This window comes from Cherax quadricarinatus, chromosome 64, assembly GCF_038502225.1.
Source record: "Cherax quadricarinatus isolate ZL_2023a chromosome 64, ASM3850222v1, whole genome shotgun sequence".
In the NCBI taxonomy this organism is placed as follows: domain Eukaryota; kingdom Metazoa; phylum Arthropoda; class Malacostraca; order Decapoda; family Parastacidae; genus Cherax; species Cherax quadricarinatus.
In genome coordinates, this window is record NC_091355.1 from 20,206,997 (window position 1) to 20,227,728 (window position 20,732).

At 40.8% G+C, this 20,732-nt stretch overlaps 1 protein-coding gene across 11 annotated transcripts in view; it reads right to left on the minus strand.

Annotated features, from left to right (window-relative positions):
* The window catches only part of Abp1 (Actin binding protein 1), a 216,009-nt gene that overhangs the window by 33,409 nt on the left and 161,868 nt on the right, over nt 1–20,732 (minus strand). For 5 of the 11 annotated variants that reach the window (XM_070098808.1, XM_070098805.1, XM_070098807.1 and 2 more), the window contains 3 exons: nt 13,418–13,741; nt 12,474–12,596; nt 10,543–10,779 (listed from right to left, as the gene is read on the minus strand). In XM_070098808.1, the coding sequence (XP_069954909.1) occupies nt 10,543–10,779; nt 12,474–12,596; nt 13,418–13,741 (684 nt within the window). The remainder of the gene's footprint in view (nt 1–10,542; nt 10,780–12,473; nt 12,597–13,417; nt 13,742–20,732) is intronic. The other 6 variants (XM_070098810.1, XM_070098809.1, XM_070098806.1 and 3 more) reach the window with 6 other exon arrangements.

A 20,732-nucleotide genomic window follows, 5' to 3' on the forward strand; every position in this document is an offset into this window, starting at 1 on the left:
ATATTTATAGATGAGGTTGTAAAAGAAGTAAATGCTAGGGTGTTCGGGAGAGGGGTGGGATTAAATTATGGGGAATTAAATACAAAATGGGAAGTGACAGTTACTTTCTGCTGATGATACTGTGCTTATGAGAGATTCTAAAGAAAAATTGCAAAGGTTAGTAGACGAATTTGGGAGTGTGTGTAAAGGTAAAAAGTTGAAAGTGAACATAGAAAAGAGTAAGGTGATGAGAGTATCAAATGATTTAGATAAAGAAAAATTGGATACCAAATTGGGGAGGAGGAGTATGGAAGAAGTGAATGTTTTCAGATATTTGGGAGCTGACGTGTCAGCGGATGGATTTATGAAGGATGAGGTTAATCATAGAATTGATGAAGGAAAAAAGGTGAGTGGTGCATTGAGGCATACATATGTGGAGGAAAAAAATGTTATCTAAGGAAGCAAAGAAGGGAAGGTGTGAAAGTATAGTAGTACCAACATTCTTATATGGGTGTGAAGCTTGGGTTGTAAATGCTGCAGCGAGGAGGTGGTTGGAGGCAGTGGAGATGTCCTGTCTAAGGGCAATGTGTGGTGTAAATATTATGCAGAAAATTCGGAGTGTGGAAATCAGGAGAAGGTGTGGAGTTTATAAAAGTATTAGTCAGAGGGCTGAAGAGGGTTTGTTGAGGTGGTTTGGTCATTTAGAGAGAATGGATCAAAGTAGAATGACATGGAGAGCGCATAAATCTGTAGGGGAAGGAAGGCGGGGTAGGGGTCGTCCTCGAAAAGGTTGGAGGGAGGGGTAAAGGAGGTGTTGTGAGCGAGGGGTTTGGACTTCCAGCCATCGTGCGTGAGCGTGTTAGATAGGAGTGAATGGAGACAAATGGTATCTGGGACCTGACGAGCTGTTGAAGTGTGAGCAGGGTAATATTTAGTGAAGGGATTCAGGGAAACCGGTTATTTTATATAACCGGACTTGAGTCCTGGAAATGGGAAGTACAATGCCTGCACTCTAAAGGAGGGGTTTGGGATATTGACGGTTTGGAGGGATATATTGCGTATTTTTATACGTATACATACTTCTAAACTGTTGTATTCTGGGCACCTCTGCAAAAACAGTGATTATGTGTGAGTGAGGTGAAAGTATTTTCTTTTTGGGGATTTTCTTTCTTTCTGGGTCACCCTGCCTCGGTGGGAGACGGCCGACTTATTGAAAAAAAAAAAATTATGAAAGTTTAAGTTACAAATACTGTAGCATGACTTAATTATATTTTTTGTGTAGATTTTTACCTGGTTCATGCCATGCAACATATAAAAGTTTCTTAAATAAATAAATTAACAGATGAGAATTAATGCACAAGTAAAGAGTGAAGAAAAACTTTATTTTACTATTTTCCTTGTGGGTAGAATGTTTTCATTTTAGGATCAGAGGACATTATATATTACATCCTGAATACAATTATAAAAATATTACTAAATATAAAAACATGAAAAACTTTACAGTGGACCTTCCGTTTTCCTCGATCTCTGTTTTTGCTGCTTTCAATTTTCACTGACTGTTTTCACCAAAATATTGCCTCTGTTTTCGCTGCTTTCCTCAGTTTTTGTTGTTGGTACAGTACGTGTCTGAGGGTCCGTGTGCACACAAAGCCTCCCCCACACACATTCTGAGGCCAGTGTTGCGTTGTTTGTCAGTGAGTTAACATTATCCTGGGAGGTTATAGGAAAGATTTCGTAATAATCCATTGATTTTGGCACTTGTTTATTGTGTGTGACTGCTAAATAAGCCACCATGGTCCCCAAAAAAGCTCCTAATGCCAGTCCTTTGGTAAAGAAAGTGAGGAACACGATAGAATTAAAGAAATCGTAGCAAAGTACCAGAGTGTAGGAGGAAGAGAGAAGGGAGAATGTGCCTTCCTCAGTGATTCTACGATATGTACGATACTAAAGCAGCACAAACCGACAAAGGCTATAGTGCCAGCCAGCGATAAAGTGTAGCATTAACAGTTTAGCAAGTAAGTTAAGCGATTAATTGACAGAAAAAGGACAGCATGAACCTAACTCCTCCAATGTTGTTGGAGGTATATAGGGCTACTGACAACACTGCCACATCTGCTACTGCCTTCACCACCACTATGTATGGCTTATGCTATCAGTGGCCCTTATACACCCAACAACAACAAGAAGACCACTTGTGACATATGGAATGACATATTTTATTCATTCTAGAGTATATGTCATGTTTCTATGTTATTGATATTGTTTATTATGTCATATTAGATGAATTGCAACAGATAAATAAGCCATAGAGTTGATATTAGTGTCATATTGAAGCATATTGTCCTGTCTCCAACAATAAACTCGCCTCCCTCTCCCCTCCTCCTCGTCTGCCATACACCAACAAGTCTTCAATAAAAGCAAGTATGATATTAAATGTTCATCTATACATTTTATTAGTGGTTTATATTTATTTTGTCATTCTTTTCTGCATGTAAATGTACATTTAAGCTAAAAAAAAATTTTTTTTTTCGTTAATAATTTTGGGTGTCTGGAACAGATTAATTGGATTTACATTATTTCTAATGGGGAAAATAGTTTCAGTTTTCGTTGATTTCGGTTTTTGCCAGTCTCTCTGGAACGGATTAATGACAAAAACGGAGAGTCAACTGTATATAGTTATTTTCCTTTTCAGGTTACCATGCCTTGGTGAGAGACAGCCGGTATTAAAAAATCAGAATAAAAAATAAATAATTACAAAACACCTTTGTGCAGCATGGAACCCTAGCAAAGCAAGGTGAAATAATGTTACACAGCAATAAAATGTCTTTTGACTTGTGTATGGTCCAAGACTTACCAAAATATTGTCATGAGCTTCTCTCTCTATGTGAGGGTTATTTATGTATTGTTCCAGTCATGGTATTGTGCCTTTTTGTTTTTAAAACATAACGCATTAAATGCTTTTTTTTCCTCATGGTTGCCTCAATGATTTTGAGTGTGGGCCTAAGTCTAGTTTTAGAAAATGAATGATAGCATGTGGCAGCTCTGTCTTGTGTGTGATAACCTGTTTCATGATATATACTCTTCCTCCAGCAGAGGGAAGGAAATAGAAGGGTGGCTGTTTCTCAGAGGGTGGTGATCCATGTCACACTGGACGAGTTTCAAGGTGGATTTGTTTCATTCTGTGGTGATCCATGACACATGGATGGATGCATTTCACTAGTGATTCATAACACATGGGTGCATGTTTCAAAGTGTATTGACTCATGACACATGAGGTGGATGTGTTTCAGTGTGTGGTGATCCATGAAATGGGATGTTTCAGTGTTGTGATCCATGACTCGTGTGGATGTGCATTAGAATGTGGTGATCCAGGATACATAGGTGGATGTTTCAGTGTGTGGTGATCCACGACACATAGGTGAATGTGTTTCAGTGAGGTGATCCATAATAGATGAGTGTGTGTGTGTGTGTGTGTGTGTGTGTGTGTGTGTGTGTGTACTCACCTAATTGTACTCACCTAATTGTGGTTGCAGGGGTCGAGACTCAGCTCCTGGCCCCGCCTCTTCACTGATCGCTACTGGGTCCTCTCTCTGCTTCCTGAGCTTTGTCATACCTCTTCTTAAAACTATGTATGGTTCCTGCCTCCACTACTTCACTTGCTAGGCTATTCCACTTGCTGACAACTCTGACTGAAGAAATACTTCCTAACGTCCCTGTGACTCGTCTGAGTCTTCAGCTTCCAGTTGTGACCCTTTGTCCCTGTGTCCCCTCTCTGGAACATCCTATCTCTGTCCACCTTGTCTATTCCCCGCAGTATCTTGTATGTCGTTATCATGTCTACCCTGACCCTTCTGTCCTCCAGTGTCGTCAGTCCGATTTCCCTTAACCTTTCCTCGTACGACATTCCCTTGAGCTCTGGGACTAGCCTTGTTGCAAACCTTTGTACTATCTCTAACTTCTTCACATGCTTGACCAAGTGTGGGTTCCAGACTGGTGCTGCATACTCCAGTATGGGCCTAACATACACAGTGTACAGTGTCTTGAACGATTCCTTATTAAGGTATCGCTATTCTCAGGTTTGCCAGGCGCCCGAATGCTGCAGCAGTTATTTGGTTGATGTGTGCCTCCGGTGATGTGCTCGGTGTTATGGTCACCCCAAGGTCTTTCTCCCTGAGTGAGGTCTGTAGTCTTTGTCCACCTAGCCTATACTCTGTCTGCGGTCTTCTTTGCCCCTCCCCAATCTTCATGACTTTGCATTTGGCTGGATTGAATTCGAGAAGCCAGTTACTGGACCACATGTCCAGCCTGTCCAGGTCTCTTTGCAGTCCTGCCTCATCCTCGTCCGATTTAAGGACAGATTGAGGTTTCCCGCGCGCGGAGCAAAAAAAAATTCGAAAATACAGTGGACCCCCGCTTAACGATCACCTCCAAATGCGACCAATTATGTAAGTGTATTTATGTAAGTGTGTTTGTACGTGTATGTTTGGGGGTCTGAAATGGACTAATCTACTTCACAATATTCCTTATGGGAAAAAATTCGGTCAGTACTGGCACCTGAACATACTACTGGAATGAAAAAAGTTCGTTAACCGGGGGTCCACTGTATATGAAAACTGAGTTATTGTTACCAAAAAATAGCTGAACTTTCTGGCTACACGCTGGTATAATTATTATCCTTGTACGATGTTTCTAAAAGGAATTACAGCCATTTATAACAGGCATGGTGACAGCGCTGACGCAACATATTGCGTAAGAAGCGCTGACTCAGCTTTGTTGACGTTTTTGTTACGTTTTTCCCCGTGTTATTTTTATCGTTTTCGTATATCTTTGTGTAAAATATAATACAAATTCACCATCTGAGATCATTCCCGAGTGGGCGGAGCTATTATGGTCCCGGTACCAATCGGGAACCCCTGGGAATAGTGCACAAAATGGCCGACACCTCCAGCCAACAAAATATTCCATACCCACGCTAATATCAATTATAAGGCTTATTTATCTATCATAATTGATCTATTATGATATAATGCAATATAATAATAGCATATAAACATAAAAAGTACACCTCAAAAAAAAATATATAGCATAATATGACGCCCCAAGGAATAAATTTCTATCGATATTTCCCCTGAAGGTGAAGAGAGGGTCCAACCTCTCTCATCAGTGATGAGAGAAAACGGATTTACAATGGTTAACTGTAATAAACACTCGTAGGCCGCGGAAAAAGTATAAAATAAAGCGAATTTTTCGGGGAAAAAATTGTTCCCGGGCAGCGGGGGTGCCGCGCGCTGCGGCCTATATCACGAAAGTAACTTATTTACCTATTTAGGGGAACAGCACCTTTATTTATGATTGAATTGACTTTATTTCTCACAACAAACATGGGAGAATGATTGTTTTACGGGGTAGCGATTCTGTTTCCGAACTATCCAAAATATTTTTAGATTTATGTGGACAACAAGGCCGACATCTTCCAATATATCAAAAAAGTTATGAAACTTTATTTTTTTTTAGCAAGAAGATAAGGTTTATTTTAGAATTCACATCGATAAGTGATGGAATTAGAGTTGTTCTAGCAGCAGCAAGTGTCAAAACCACTTGTCCAAGTACCACTGAGAAATTGTGCCCTGCCAAATGCAATTTTTCGTAAATTTTGCATATTTCATTTCCTTTTTGGCCGATATGATTGAAACTTCAGCACAGCATATTCGATATAACCTTCTAATAGTACACCAAAAAATGAACGTAATCGGTCCATAAAAAATATGTCGTTAAAATTCTGACCGCATCCAACCTTAATTCTTCTCATCAACTTCACATCATCTGCGAACAGGGACACTTCAGAGTCTATTCCTTCCATCATGTCATTCACATATATCAAAAATAGCACTGGTCCTAGAACTGACCCCTGTGGGACCCCGCTCGTAACAGGCACCCACTGTGATACCTCTTCACGTACAATGACTCGTTGCTGCCTCCCTGTCAGGTATTCCCTTATCCATTGCAGTGCCCTCCCATTTACATGCGCCTGATCCTCCAGCTTCTGCACTAATCTCTTGTGGGGAACTGTGTCAAAGGCCTTCCTGCAGTCTAGGAAAACGCAATCTACCCACCCCTCTCTCTTGTGTCTTACTTCTGTTACCTTGTCATAAAACTCCAGGAGGTTTGTGATACAGGATTTGCCTTCCATGAACCCATGCTGGTTTTCATTTATAATCTTGTTCCTTTCCAGGTGTTCGACCACTCTTCTCCTGATAATCTTCTCCATGACTTTGCACACAATACATGTCAGAGACACAGGTCTGTAGTTTAGTGCCTCGTTTCTGTTTCCTTTCTTAAATATGGGGACTACATTAGCTGTCTTCCATTTCTCAGGTAGTTGCCCAGTTTCAAGGGATGTGTTGAAGATTGTGGTTAGAGGCATGCACAGCATCTCTGCTCCTTCTCTAAGGACCCATGGGGAGATGTTGTCCGGTCCCATCGCCTCTGAGGTGTCAAGGTCACTTAAGAGCTTCTTCACCTCCTCCTCAGTTGTTTGTATGTCATCCAACACTTGTTGGTATATTCCCTCTTGATGTTCCCTTCTGTGCTGTCTTCCCACAGCCCTTCCTGTCTCTACTGTAAAAACTTCCTTAAATCTCCTGTTCAGCTCCTCACATACCTCCTGATCATTTCTTGTGAGTTCTCCACCTTCTGTCCTTAATCTGATCACCTGGTCTTTGACTGTTGTCTTCCTCCTGATGTGGCTATACAACAGTTTCGGGTCAGTCTTGATTCTCGATGCTATGTCATTTTCATACTGTCGCTGGGCCTCCCTCCTTACCTGTGCATACTCATTCCTGGCTCTGCGACTGATCTCCCTATTTTCGTGTGTTCTCTGCCTTCTGTACTTTTTCCATTCTCTATTGCACTTTGTTTTTGCCTCCTTAAACCGTCGGGTAAACCAGGGGCTCATTCTGGTCTTCCCGTTGTTACTGTTGCCCTTGGGAATAAACTTTTCCACTGCCTCCTTGCATTTTGTTGTTACATATTCCATCATTTCATTTACTGGCTTTCCTGCCAGTTCTCTGTCCCACTGGACCTCCTGCAGGAAGTTCTTCAACCCTATGTAGTCCCCTCTTTTATAGTCAGGCTTTTCCCATTCAACTCCTGTTATTCTCTCCACTTGCAGCTCTACTATGTATTCAAAGCACAGAACCATGTGGTCGCTAGCTCCTAGGGGACTCTCATACTTGATGTCCTCAATGTCTGAGCTGCCCAGGGTGAACACAAGGTCCAATCTTGCTGGTTCATCCTCCCCTCTCACTCTGGTAGTGTCCTTAACATGTTGGTGCATGAGGTTTTCCAGCACCACGTCCAACATCCTGTGTGTGTGTGTGTGTGTGTGTGCGCGCACGCACACATGCTCACCTAGTTGAGGTTGCAGGGGTAGAGTCCAAGCTCCTGGCCCCACCTCTTCACTGGTCGCTACTAGGTCACTCTCCCTGAACCGTGAGCTTTATCATACCTCTGCTTGAAGCTATGTATGGGTCCTGCCTCCACTACATCGCTTCCCAAACTATTTCACTTCCTGACTACTCTGTGGCTGAAGAAATACTTCCTAACATCCTTGTGATTCATCTGTGTCTTCAACTTCCAACTGTGTCCCCTTGTTGCTGTGTCCCATCTCTGGAATATCCTGTCTTTGTCCACCTTGTCAATTCCTCTCAGCATTCTGTATGTCGTTATCATGTTCTCCCTATCTCTCCTGTCCCCCAGTGTTGTCAGGTTGATTTCCCTTAACCTCTCCTCGTAGGACATACCTCTTAGCTCTGGGACTAGTCTTATTGCAAACCTTTGCACTTTTTCTAGTTTCTTTACGTGCTTGGCTAGGTGTGGGTTCCAGACTGGTGCCGCATACTCCAATATGGGCGTAATGTACACGGTGTACAGGGTCCTGAACGATTCCTTATTAAGATGTTGGAATGCTGTTCTGAGGCTTGCTAGGCGCCCATATTCTGCAGCAGTTATTTGGTTGATGTGCACTTCAGGAGATGTGCTTGGTTGTTATACTCACTCCAAGATCTTTTTCCTTGAGTGAGGTTTGTAGTCTCTGGCCCCCTAGACTGTGTTCCGTCTGCGGTCTTCTTTGCCCTTCCCCAATCTTCATGACTTTGCACTTGGTGGGGTTAAACTCCAGGAGCCAATTGCTGGACCAGGTCTGCAGCCTGTCCAGATCCCTTTGTAGTTCTGCCTGGTCTTCGATCGAATGAATTCTTCTTATCAACTTCACGTCATCTGCAAACAGGGACACTTCGGAGTCTATTCCTTCCGTCATGTTGTTCACAAATACCAGAAACAGCACTGGTCCTAGGACTGACCCCTGTGGGACCCCGCTGGCCACAGGTGCCCAATCTGACACCTCACCACGTACCATGACTCGCTGCTGTCTTCCTGACAAGTATTCCCTGATCCATTGTAGTGCCTTCCCTGTTATCCCTGCTTGGTCCTCTAGTTTTTGCACTAAGCTTTTGTGTGGAACTGTGTCAAAAGCCTTCTTGCAGTCCAAGAAAATGCAATCCACCCACCCCCCTCTCTCTTGTCTTACTCTACGACATGCTGTCACCATGTCGTAGAGCTCCAGTAGGTTTGTGACACAGGATTTCCCGTCCCTGAAACCATGTTGGCTGCTGTTGGGTGGGGTGGTGTGTGTGTGTGTGTGTGTGTGTGTGTGTGTGTGTGTGTGTGTGTGTGTGTGTGTGTGTGTGTGTGTGTGTGTGTGTGTGTGTGTGTGTGTGAAATGATTGATAATACATGGGCTGATATGCTTCAGTGTGTAATGATCCATGACACTAATCAATGTTCAGGGGCATTGTAAGGGAAGGGGGGGGGGCAGGCAGGTGACACCATTTAGGGGGTGACACCATACAGCCTCTAAAGAAAGTAACACTAATGACCAAAACAGTGCTGCAGCAACCTAAGAGAAAAATCCTTCGTTTTTATATAGACTATTATAGGATTACAGAGTACAAATATGCTTGAAAGTTAAGACACATGTGCAACATCTGGATATATTTATTGTAGACGTTTCGCCATCCAGTGGCTTTATCAATACAGATTCTAGGACATAATAGGAAGACAGTAGAACTATATACAAAAGATGAGGTAATCAGTCCCTCGGCCTTGGAGTTAGTGTTCACAGCATCGTGAACACTAACTCCAAGGCCGAGGGACTGATTACCTCATCTTTTGTATATAGTTCTACTGTCTTCCTATTATGTCCTAGAATCTGTATTGATAAAGCCACTGGATGGCGAAACGTCTACAATAAAGATATCCAGATGTTGCACATGTGTCTTAACTTTCATATTGTCGGTATTTTATACCTTTCTTGCACAACAAATATGCTTATATAGGTAAAATCTCTGATTCTGATGATGTGATAGATGATTTTGCAGGATTGAAGGCAAGGAAATGAATTATCAGATTCACTGAGATGTTACCTGTACTCAAGGTTAAATTGGAACTAATGTTTTTCCTTATTTTTCAACTTTTTTTTCATTGTTGAAGATGAATAAATGTATGATCTGTTTCCTATACTCAGTGGTATTTGAGTTTGTTCCCTCAATATTACTACGATTATTTATTTTATCATTAATAAAGTTCGGTTTATGGCCTTTAAATGTTCTCATTGGTAAACATTAGTCACTGGTCATGCAGCAGTGATGTAACTGGAGTTTACTTCCCTTATCCCCCACCCTTGCATTTCATGGGGGTGACACCAAAGATGCCACCCTGGGTAACACCAAAGATTCCACCCCAGGTGACACCAACCCTAGTGATGCCTCTGTCAATGTTTCTGGGTGTGATCATCCATGACACATTGTTTGATGTATTTCAAGTGTGGTGGACCATGACACACAAGGCTGACAACCATAACACGCACCTTACAACAGTACTCTCTCAGTGTCATCAATCTGAAGGTGACTGCAGCAAGAGTACTATACTATTCAAGAGAAGTTTTTCTTGCTGCCTGCATGAGGAACACTGCCCTGTGTTTACCATCTTGACTCAATGTGTGACACAATGGTGACTACGTACCGAACAGAGTTGTCACCTGCTCGTATCATTCAAGAATCCATCTAATGAATAACTTGTGCTGAATAACCTATACAGGTTATGACACAAGGGGTGATGAAGGATCAATCCTTGATCCACTGATCTTAAGATGGAAGCATCATTCTCATGGCCAGCTACAAAAAATTTTTGTAGCTTTTGTTTTTCTGTGATCACTGGGTACTCTACAGCATATATTAAATGCATTTATCATTACCACATTAGTTTTTGCCACATAGTTATTTTGTATACTTCAGAAATTGTAACATATTCTACAAACCCAACTGCATGTTTCATTTGTCACCCTAACACTACAAATAGTTTTTAGTATTTTATTTGTATTATTTTTACTAGTCAAAATTAGGATATTTGTTTATACAATGACATTACAAACCAGTAGTAAAGTATTACGAAAGTGTTCTGTTAAACAAGGGTTTAATTAACAGTACAGCTACTGGGGAAACTCACATCAACTTCGTATACCATGCCGACAGCAGGAGTGGTGCCAGGAGCAGCCCCAGGTGTGGTCGAACTGTTTTGGTGGGCATCCGTTTCATATGCATTGTTGGCATTATTAGATGATTTGATGTTAGATGAGTGATCTGTATGGCCATATGTATGCCTTTCTTGTGCACCATTATGATGATGTGTCTTGAATGTGTCTACAACTGTGTTTTCATAGATCTGAGATGCTTCATCTCCATTCTGTTTAAAAAAAAAAAATGATCAAAATTAAACAAAATGCGCTATTGCTATTAGCGGCACATGTCTGCACTACAACCCACCCCACTGCATGCATGCACACACGCCCGAATACATGCACATACATACACACATATGCACATGCATGCACAGGCATTAATGAAAAGTTTCATTTATTACACAAATTCTTAGTGAATTAATACACTTTGTACAATGTTTATCTTCAGCTCTATGTAAGGGAATGTTGTACAAAAGAGTAATCATGCATGGAATTTGCCTATTATCATTAGTCATGACAAACCTCAAAAATAATGAACAAAAAGACCTCTCAATATAACTACTTGAGATTTAAGCTGAGGAACACCTTATTACACACAAAACTCATTTTTCAGCACAAGTCAAAATTTGTTCACTTTATGCAGGAAGCCCTCACTTAACATCGTTGACAGGTTCTTGGAAACTGTGACTTTAAGAGAAATGACGTAAACGAAACCAATTTTACCATAGGCTAATTAGTATAAACAAAAGTTCCTATGGCAAGGGAGAGCTGAGAGGGAGGGCAGTAGTGTTGCAGATGCCATGACTATAAAGTATGTCACTGGGGTGCTATAAAGTTGTATATTTATTGCTGACATTATTATTATAGGTATAACATGTTTTTCAGAATAATATAAGAATCACGCTACATATCATAAAAACCGAATACAAACAAGCACAAGGGAGAAACTGACATGAGAAAACATGAAGAGTTGCGCTGATGCACATCCTCCATCCAGATACAGTGGACCCCCGCCTAACGATCAGCTCCCAACTCGACCAATTATGTAAGTGTATTTTTGTAAATGCTTTTGTAAGTGTATTTTTGGGGGACTGAAACGGACTAATCTAATTCACAATATTCCTTATGGGAACAAATTCGGTCTATAACGGCACCCAAACAGACTTTTGGATTGAAATAATATTGTTAGGCGGGGCTCCACTGTATTTCAGATATTTAAAAGTTTTTCCATATTTTCCATTCCTGGCTGGGAACCGATTTCTTTTTCTCATCAAAGTTATAACAAAACAATGTTAAGTGAGGACGTCCTGTGTATTTATTCCAATTTCATGAAAACGTGATATCAGTTTCTCCTATAGATCAAAGACAATATTGTAACCAAACCCAATTGCCCTATATATCGTAAGTGGGATACTTCAACTATAGCCAATACATCTCTCCAATAATTCTCAAGGAAAAATAGAATTTGAATGAATTAACTTTTAAATATGGTTTAATTTCTGGGAATTCATATTTTCTTAAAAGTTACAAGAACATAAAAGCATGCACAAGTGCCTGCAAGTAAATTTTTCAAAAAATTATTCTGCAAATAGTACTGAAGTGTACAACATTTAAAAACTTGCTATTACAAAAAATTTAAATGTGTGAAATCTGGGGAAACAACATTCACTAGTCTTGATTCCAAAACACTGCATCAAATTTATTAACCCTTAATACATTCGGTAAGAAGTTTAACTGAGATAAGTATTTAAGTCATCATTAATAAAAAAAAAAAAAAGTTACAGGTCAAAATTCGGAATTAGACTTTTGTCCATTTGTTTGGCCAATTTTTTGTCTGAAATTACCAAAATCCATTAATGGGAGGTTTTACTTTGTATTAAAAAAATACCTATCAATACTGAACAGTAATTGAACGTACAGTAAAGTTTGAGGGAACTTGAAATGTCTCAGGGTCATCTTGGTGTGGTGAGGTGGAGTGTAAGGAACTTTGATAATGGGGACCTTGGTTTAAAGAAGACTGCCGCTGCTGCTGCTGTTGCTGCTGAGGAGAGGAGTGAGATGAGAGATGGTTTGTCTGAATACTGTTTGTGTTACAAATTGGCATTTCTTGACAAGACTTATACCATAAGTCCTGTCAAGAAATGGTATAAGTCTTGTAGAGAGTTCTCACACTCATCTCAGATGTCTGCTGAGTTGGTAGACCATCTTGTATAAAGTTGATCACATAGCCTGAATTAATGGCCCACTGATAACAATGTTCAAATTAAAAACAGAGCAATTTTTTCAGAGTGAACACGAAAAACAAACAAAACAAATAGTAGTAGTAGAAAATTTAAAAGCAATTAAGAAAGTAGGAATGCAGTGATAGAAACAGTTTAGGAATTGTATTAAGAGAGGTGAAACATGCCAAAGAAAAAGAAATTTACTGATCAATGTTATTTTGTAACCCTTCAGGTCAAAGAACAGAGTTGGTGCTGAGGAGCACAGTGAATATATACATATATGGAGGTTAAATTTCCTGCTACCAATCATCTGTGCTTAGCAGAGGTGTGCAGACACAACAGTTTAGATGGAATTTATACAGTAAATTTCCTACTACTAATCATCCGTGCTATTAATACAACAAAATCATTATCTGCTCTCCTTCACATTTCTATATGCTTGTCCAGTAAAAAATTCTGAGCATTTTTCTAAAGAAATCATTTACTCTTTAACTACTTTTCTTCACATACCTAACAACCAGGCCAATATATATTTATTAAGCAAGTGGTCCAGTTTGAGCTTCTGACACTAAAAAGTGATAATATAACCAGAGTCAAGTATTAGAGATCCTTATCCACATTGAACAATAACTGAACGTACAGTAAAGTTTGAGGAAACTTGAAGTGTCTCGTGGTCATCTTGGTGTGGTAAGGTGGAGTGTAGGGAACTTAGGTGATGGGGACTTAGGTTTAAAGACTGTTGCTGCTGGTACTGGTACTGATGTTGCTGCAGAGAGGGTTGGGATGAGAGGTGTACCTGAAGATTGTTTGTGTTATGAACTGGTGCTTCGTGATGAGATTTATTATGGTGTAAGTCTTGGGCACAGTCGTCCCACTCATTCAAAGTCTCCTCATCATCGGATGCTGGCCGAGCTGGTATCCCATCCCGGAGTAGTTGCCTCACAGAGCCAGAATTATTGATTTCCTGATAATAATGCTCTAATTAAAATGCAGCAAGCTTTGTTAACCAAAGTAACCACAGCAATTTCAAATACAGTAAATAAAATTAATTAAAATGTTAAAAACCAAAAAACTACATATGCAAACAAATTAGAAAACTAAAGAAACCTTTGAACAATCATTTCATTAATATATTAACCTTGTTACTATTTCCATAGAGCAAGGATCAAAAGATGTAAAATTCTAGCAATACGGCAAAACAAAAATTATAAAGCGAATAAAATTTTGGGTCACATTTGAATAACTCAGTATGGTTTAGTGGGTAAATGTATGTAATTGTCATAAAGCTGTGAAATTATTTAATTCTGATCATTAATTTTATCTGGTTAATGGGTTTAGGGAATTTACTTAAAACTACATAGGCTAAATAAAAAATACTGGAACAAATCTTGGTCATTCAGTCTTTGAACAATAATAGAACTACAAAACTGCAATAAGTGGCATTTAAGTTCACTGTCATAAAACAAGTTTCACTTGCAAAATATTTACTGCATGAGAGTTTGATACATGCTGGAAAAAAAAAGACATAGTAAACCATAAGATACATGCTACTTACATGAGGAGTGAAAGATTCTATACAGAACCTGGAAAGTATAACACCTACTATATACTGTACATGTTAACATAGTCGGGCAGTATCATAATAATTCTTTCTATGATAACACTCTCTCCTCTTCCTCTTCAAGGGAATTCCTTGTTGTGGTAAAGAGGCTATTGGTCTGAGGAACAGGATCTTTTGGTCTTCTTCCTCAGACCAAACCTAATTACCCCCCCAATCCCCTCTTCCTTGTACCATCCTCTCCATCCCTCCCCTATCCCTTTCCTATTTTCAGCCTTTGGGATTCTTCCCACAGGCACTCTAGTTCCAAGATAGGGGAAGGGTACCATGGTCCATCCCATTCCGTTGAGGGCCGTGGCGGTGGTATAGTTTGCCGTGGAATCTGGATCACCTGGGGTTGTCCCTATCCTTCTCTGGTCTCGGGGGGGGGGGGAGGAGAGGGGAGCTTTGGGTGTCTTTCGGGTGACAGGTGTATCTCTGGAGGCTGCCTTTCAGATTCCCGGGGAATGATTGCCTGACGGAGGTATGCTTTGTGGTGAGTATCTGGCCGCCCCCTCTTTTGTCCACCGAGGTGGTTCAGTAGATGTGAGGTTGCTATCCCGGACTGCTGGTCTACTGGCATGAAGGGTAGGGTATGGCACAGGTTTCATGCTGCATCTGCACTACTTGCGGTGCTGGGGTCCTCTTGGGTGCGGAGGGGGATCTGCAGCCCTTTCATTCCTCCTAGGAGCTATCCCTCCACATTCCCCCCCCCTTTTATTCTTTTTTTTTCTAAAACACTAACAGAAAGAACTGAACTAACCATGGAGTCCCCAAGCCATGAACTAGCTCCTCCCGGGCCCCTTTCTGCTACCGCACCTACCTCGTTATTTGACCGACATTCCTAATGCCCCTGTACCTCCTGCTGGTGCTGTTTCGTCATCTGCTTCAGGTACTGGGGTTCTGCCTGACTCCTTTGATACATCTGACTCACTCTGCCCAGAAAAGACTGGCACAAAACTCCTCTTACACGCTATGTTTCAAAATACACAATGGACTAAGTTTTTTACTCTGAGACCAACTTCTCTTGACTATCTTTCCAATCATAGTATTAGCAAGATGCTCCTATGCCATGTTGGTTGAGATATATCCTTTCATGGTCTCAAGAGCAGTGCACACATCGTCATGGTACAGAATGCTAACCAAGCTCGTGATCTTTCTCTCCTTACAATTGTAGATGCTATTCCTGTAATTACTGAAAAACATCATTCTCTTCATTCTTGTAGTGGTACTGTCATTCTACCTCATACCATTGTCCAACGTAATTTCCAGACAAGTGGTAACGACATTCTGGAACAGCTTGAGCTCCAAGATCTACCAATCCTCAAAGCAGACACTTATGTCCTCCCTGCCCGCAGGCAGAGATGCTACCCCTGCAATGTAGCTTGCTTAACTTATGACTGCCATGAGCTTCCATCCTCGGTATATTGCAGGACACCATTTACAAGATCAAAAGGTGAACCCTACACAGCAACAGTGTAGAAATTGCTGGCGTTTCGGTCATCCAGCGAAATACTGCAGGTCCACGACCGAATGCCCAGTCTGTGGTGCCGACGACCATACCAGTATGCCTCTTGTAGGTTTAGTGCTTCTTTTATTATATTATTATTATTATCTGTCATCCATAAATGCTCTCAACTCATTAAGTATAAATTCTGGCATGCTTACATCAGAAGCCAGATACAGGCATGGTAGGACTGTGGACAGTAGAGTTAGTGCACATGCTGTGGATTACATCTCACATTGGTCTTCAGATGCATGATAGAACTGATAAACTGGCTAAGCTGTATGCTTTCAAAGAGGGAGTAGATTTCAATCTTGGCTTGTCAGTTAGCAGTTTGAGAACAATAATACGAAAAGGACTTCGACTGAATTTTATTGACTAAAGACTCGGGGAGCTTAACAACAGTCAGTCCATCTATCATCATTCTATCGTGCAGGAGGAGCCACATGTCTATGGTGCATCTAACAAAATAAGCCGACTCTTGGATGTCACTACCACCCGGCTCCAGCTGGGTTATAAGTATCTTTGGCAGGTTAAATCACCACCACCAGATGTAGACCAAATGAAATGCAAACTCTGCCAGATGGATTATTGTCACACCCTGCGTCATTATGTACTGGAGTACGATAAAATTAATGTATTCTGAGACAACTCACTCAGAAATGCTCAAGATATATCTAAGTACAGTGAACCCCCGCTTAACGATCACCTCCAAATGCGACCAATTATGTAAGTGTATTTATGTAAGTACGTTTGTACGTGTATGTTTGGGGGTCTGAAATGGACTAATCTACTTCACAATATTCCTTATGGGAAAAAATTCGGTCAGTAATGGCACCTGAACATACTACTGGAATGAAAAAAGTTCGTTAACCGGGGGTCCACTGTATTTTATCCACAGTGGTACATTACAGACCATTCTGGAAATATACCCCAACTGCTCCCTGTAAAAAAAAGGCATTACCGTGTGTGTGTGTGTGTGTGTGTGTGTGTGTGTGTGTACGTACTCACCTAGTTGTACTCGCAGGGGTCGAGTCATAGCTCCTGGCCCCGTCTCTTCATGTCAGCAGAGCTAATGTACGTTTGTGTAGCATATCTTAGTTAGTACCATCTATATATTTTATATATAAGATCCCTTGCTAGGCCTAGGGGGCTAGCATGTGACTTCATGAGGTGCAACATGTGAGCGGCAGTCACCCTGCCTCTCTCTGCTCCCGGATAGACCCACAGGCAAGAACAAGGCTAGGCTAGGCTTTCCCTCACAACTCTGCAAATACATGTACAAGTGTTACCAGCCATACCCAAGTGTATTACCACACCACCTTTATCTCCTAGAACCCCCATGATACAAATGGTGCCAGCGGAGGGCCCGTAATTTTGATGATAACGGTGATATCTGGAGATGAACTCCTACTGTGCCAGTGCCATCTTATGACTGCGTCTAGGCCTGCCGCGATGCCTGCGTCAACATCCACCAGCCTGTTTGCTTCCTGGTTAGTCTTTGTGCCTTCCCTGCCTATTTGCATTACTTTCGAGGGGTTGACTCAGGTTTGCAAATTAAGCCAGCAAGCTAGTCTGTGGGGGGGGAGAAAGCTCTAAGCCACCCAGCCTGCTCCAGTACTAGCCTTGCCTGCTAAGCCAGCTTCCCAACCTGCTGTGGTCATTGTTACATGTTCTCAAACCATCCTCATCTGGGTGAAGAAGGGCTTAGTTAAGCAAGCCAGCTAACCCAGCTGACTACCAGCAGTACTCAAGCAAGCCACATGAGTTCCAGCCTTCACCATCGCTTTGTGCTCCCAGTTCCGAGCCATCCTGAGTGCTTATACCACCCCTGTGGTGTTGTGTGTTTTAAGGCAGCCGGGCTTAGAATATTTTTGTGCCCAGTGTGGGTGTATGCCAGAGTGCATGGGTTAAGCCGCTCATTCAGTCAGCCAGCCAACTGCCTGGGACAGGTTGCTCACACCACCCATGCAGTGACTCAGTGTGCTGCCCCACTCACCCATATCTAACCACTGCCATTTCCTACCCTTATACAGGGTTATACCATCATTTTTTGGGATTGCATAGGGGGTCAAGACACAAGAGTGTTTCTTCATCCCTGAGCGCCAACGTAAAAGTCTCCTGTGTGTGTGTGTGTATTGTTGATATGAGCGCAGACATATTAAAAAATTCAACGTGTGGGGAAGTGGAGAGCAGCGCTAGCGACAACCACCATCCCTCCCCACCCTGCCTCGCCTCCCCACCATCAACGCATCAAGGCATTTCCGAGCGATGAGACATTTTCTTAGTCTACAGTGATTTCTTAGTGACATTCAGTGACTTTTGATTAGACTCAGTGTTCATTACATTTTGTTTGCAATAATTTTTGTGACCAGTGTTTCTGGTCACAAAAAACTGAGACTGTGCTTTTGGTTTAAAACAGCAACTTTGTGATGCATTTTCAAAGGGTTTTTATGGTTGTAGTGTCGGTTTCTTGGTCTCATTTGATAAAATGGAAGATATGTTAGAGAATTAGTGATGATTTTGAATGGCTTTAGGATTGAAAGTAGCGGAAATGTTTGATTTTTGCCGATATTTCAGAATGCACAAATTAAGTCACTCATCCAAGATTTGTTAGACTGGTTGGTCCAATGCATGTCCAAATACCTTGACATATGAGTTTAATTCGTTCTGTGACCAAGCTCCTAACTTAATCTGCTCTTATATCAAATCAATTTTGTTCACTGAAATTAATTGAAATGCCATTAATCTGTTCCAGCCCCCAAAAAACCGCCCCAAGTTATTTTTATCTGTTTTTAAATAAGAAAAATGTGTTTATAAATAAATATTGTATACTCCACCCACCCTCATTACTCCACCCACCACCATATCTACTCCACCTACCATTATCACTACTCCACCCACCACTATCAGTTCTCCACCCACCTCAATTAATGTTTCTGGACAAACTCTGAGTGTTGAAATGGAGGTTACCTCTTCCCCGGATTTATACAAGAACCAAACAAGGGGCAAGGTGCCTCACTACAATCTGGGATTACTGTGGGAGTATTATCCTTCCACTTATGTCTTGGAAGAGCATGTGAGATGGGACAAAGCACAGTGGACCCTCGGGTAATGATGCCATCGGATAGCGATAAAATCGGATACTGATGCGTTTTTGTGTAAAAATATTGGCTCAGCTAACGTTAAACTCAGTTAACCCTTACAGGGTCGGAAATTAAAAAAAAAAAATTATTATTTTTTCTTACGAAATGATAGAGAATCTTTTCTTGATCATAATGACACCAAAAGTATGAAATTTGATGGAAAACTTGCGAATTTATGCTCTCGTGAAGTTAGCAGTCTCGACAATATTTACACATCGGCAATTTCGCCCACTTTGAGCCCTATTTTCGGCCAATTCCAATGTACCAGTCGACAAAAATCATAACTATTTCGCTAGAACTCCATTTTTTCTATCGAATGAGTACAAGAAACCACCCATTTACCAATTTCAACTATCCAATAAAGTAGTCAAAAATTGACAATTTTGCCAATTTCACACAAATTTCAAAAGATGCCAATTTCCAAATAGGGTCCAGAATAAACAAGACAGACATTCCTTGCACTAAAATAACATTTCCTCTGTTCATCAGTCATGTCTCCAGGCCTCTGTTATATTTCTTTTGCTTTCCACTTTGAATTTTTATTCTCACAAAAAATAGAAGATTTATTGTTATGCAGACTACTGCATTAGTATAGAAATGGTGTAGAAATGGTATAAATAATATCAGCGCACTTGTGAAAGAATATTACTCACTAGCTGATGTGCATTGGACACATGGCTTGATTTATTTACTTTCGAACTTTGGCAAAAGTAGAACATTTCTGCAACTTTGAGCTCAATTTCAAGGTACTTATCATTATGAAACCAATAAAAATCCTCTCAATTTCTGTAATATGTCTTCCATTTTATAAAATGAGACCAGGAAAACTGGAATACAACCATAAATAGCATACGAAAATACAGTGCAAAGTTGCTGTTTTAAACCAAAAACTGTCAGTTTTTTTTTTCTCATTATGCACTGAGTGCTGCAGGATTTTTTTTATACTGCGCAAAACATTTTGAAATAAAGATACCTAACTGTTGCATATGTGTTGTACCTAACATTCATTCTAGAGTATATATCATGTTTCTATGTTATTAATATTGTTTATTATGTCATATTAAATGAATTATGATAGATAAGCTGTAGAGTTGATAATAGCATCATACTGAAATACTATTCTGTCGAGCCTCCTGACAGGAGTAATGAATTAATTAGATTTCCGTTATTTCTTATGGGGAAAATTAATTCGGGTAACGTTAAAATCGGTTAAGGACAAGCTCTCTGGAATGGATTAAAATCGTTACCTGAGGGTCCACTGTACCTAACATTCCTCTGGGTACAGAGTTGGATTTGACTTCAGATATGCCTCCAATTAGTGGCAGTGTATCTGGAGCTCACTCGTAACTAAAATTTTGGCCTGCAAATCAAAGCAAAAAATTGACCAAGCGACTGCTCGTAACTCGGGAAAACTGGTAAGTTGGGGCACTCGTAAGTCAAGGTACCAAAGTACGCTGATATTATTTATGTAATTATTACAATAATGTAGTAGTCTGCATAACAGTAACTCTATTTCTTGTGTGAAAAAAAATTCAAAATGGGGGGGAAAAAAGCGTAACATACCCTCTCCTCACTTAGCGACGTACTCGTTTACAGATGACTCAGACTTATGACGGGCTCTCTGACCAGTATGCCTGTCTAAATAATGTACAGTGGACCCTTGGTTGTCAGCTGTTCCGGTTATCGGCCGTTATTTCGCTTATTGGCC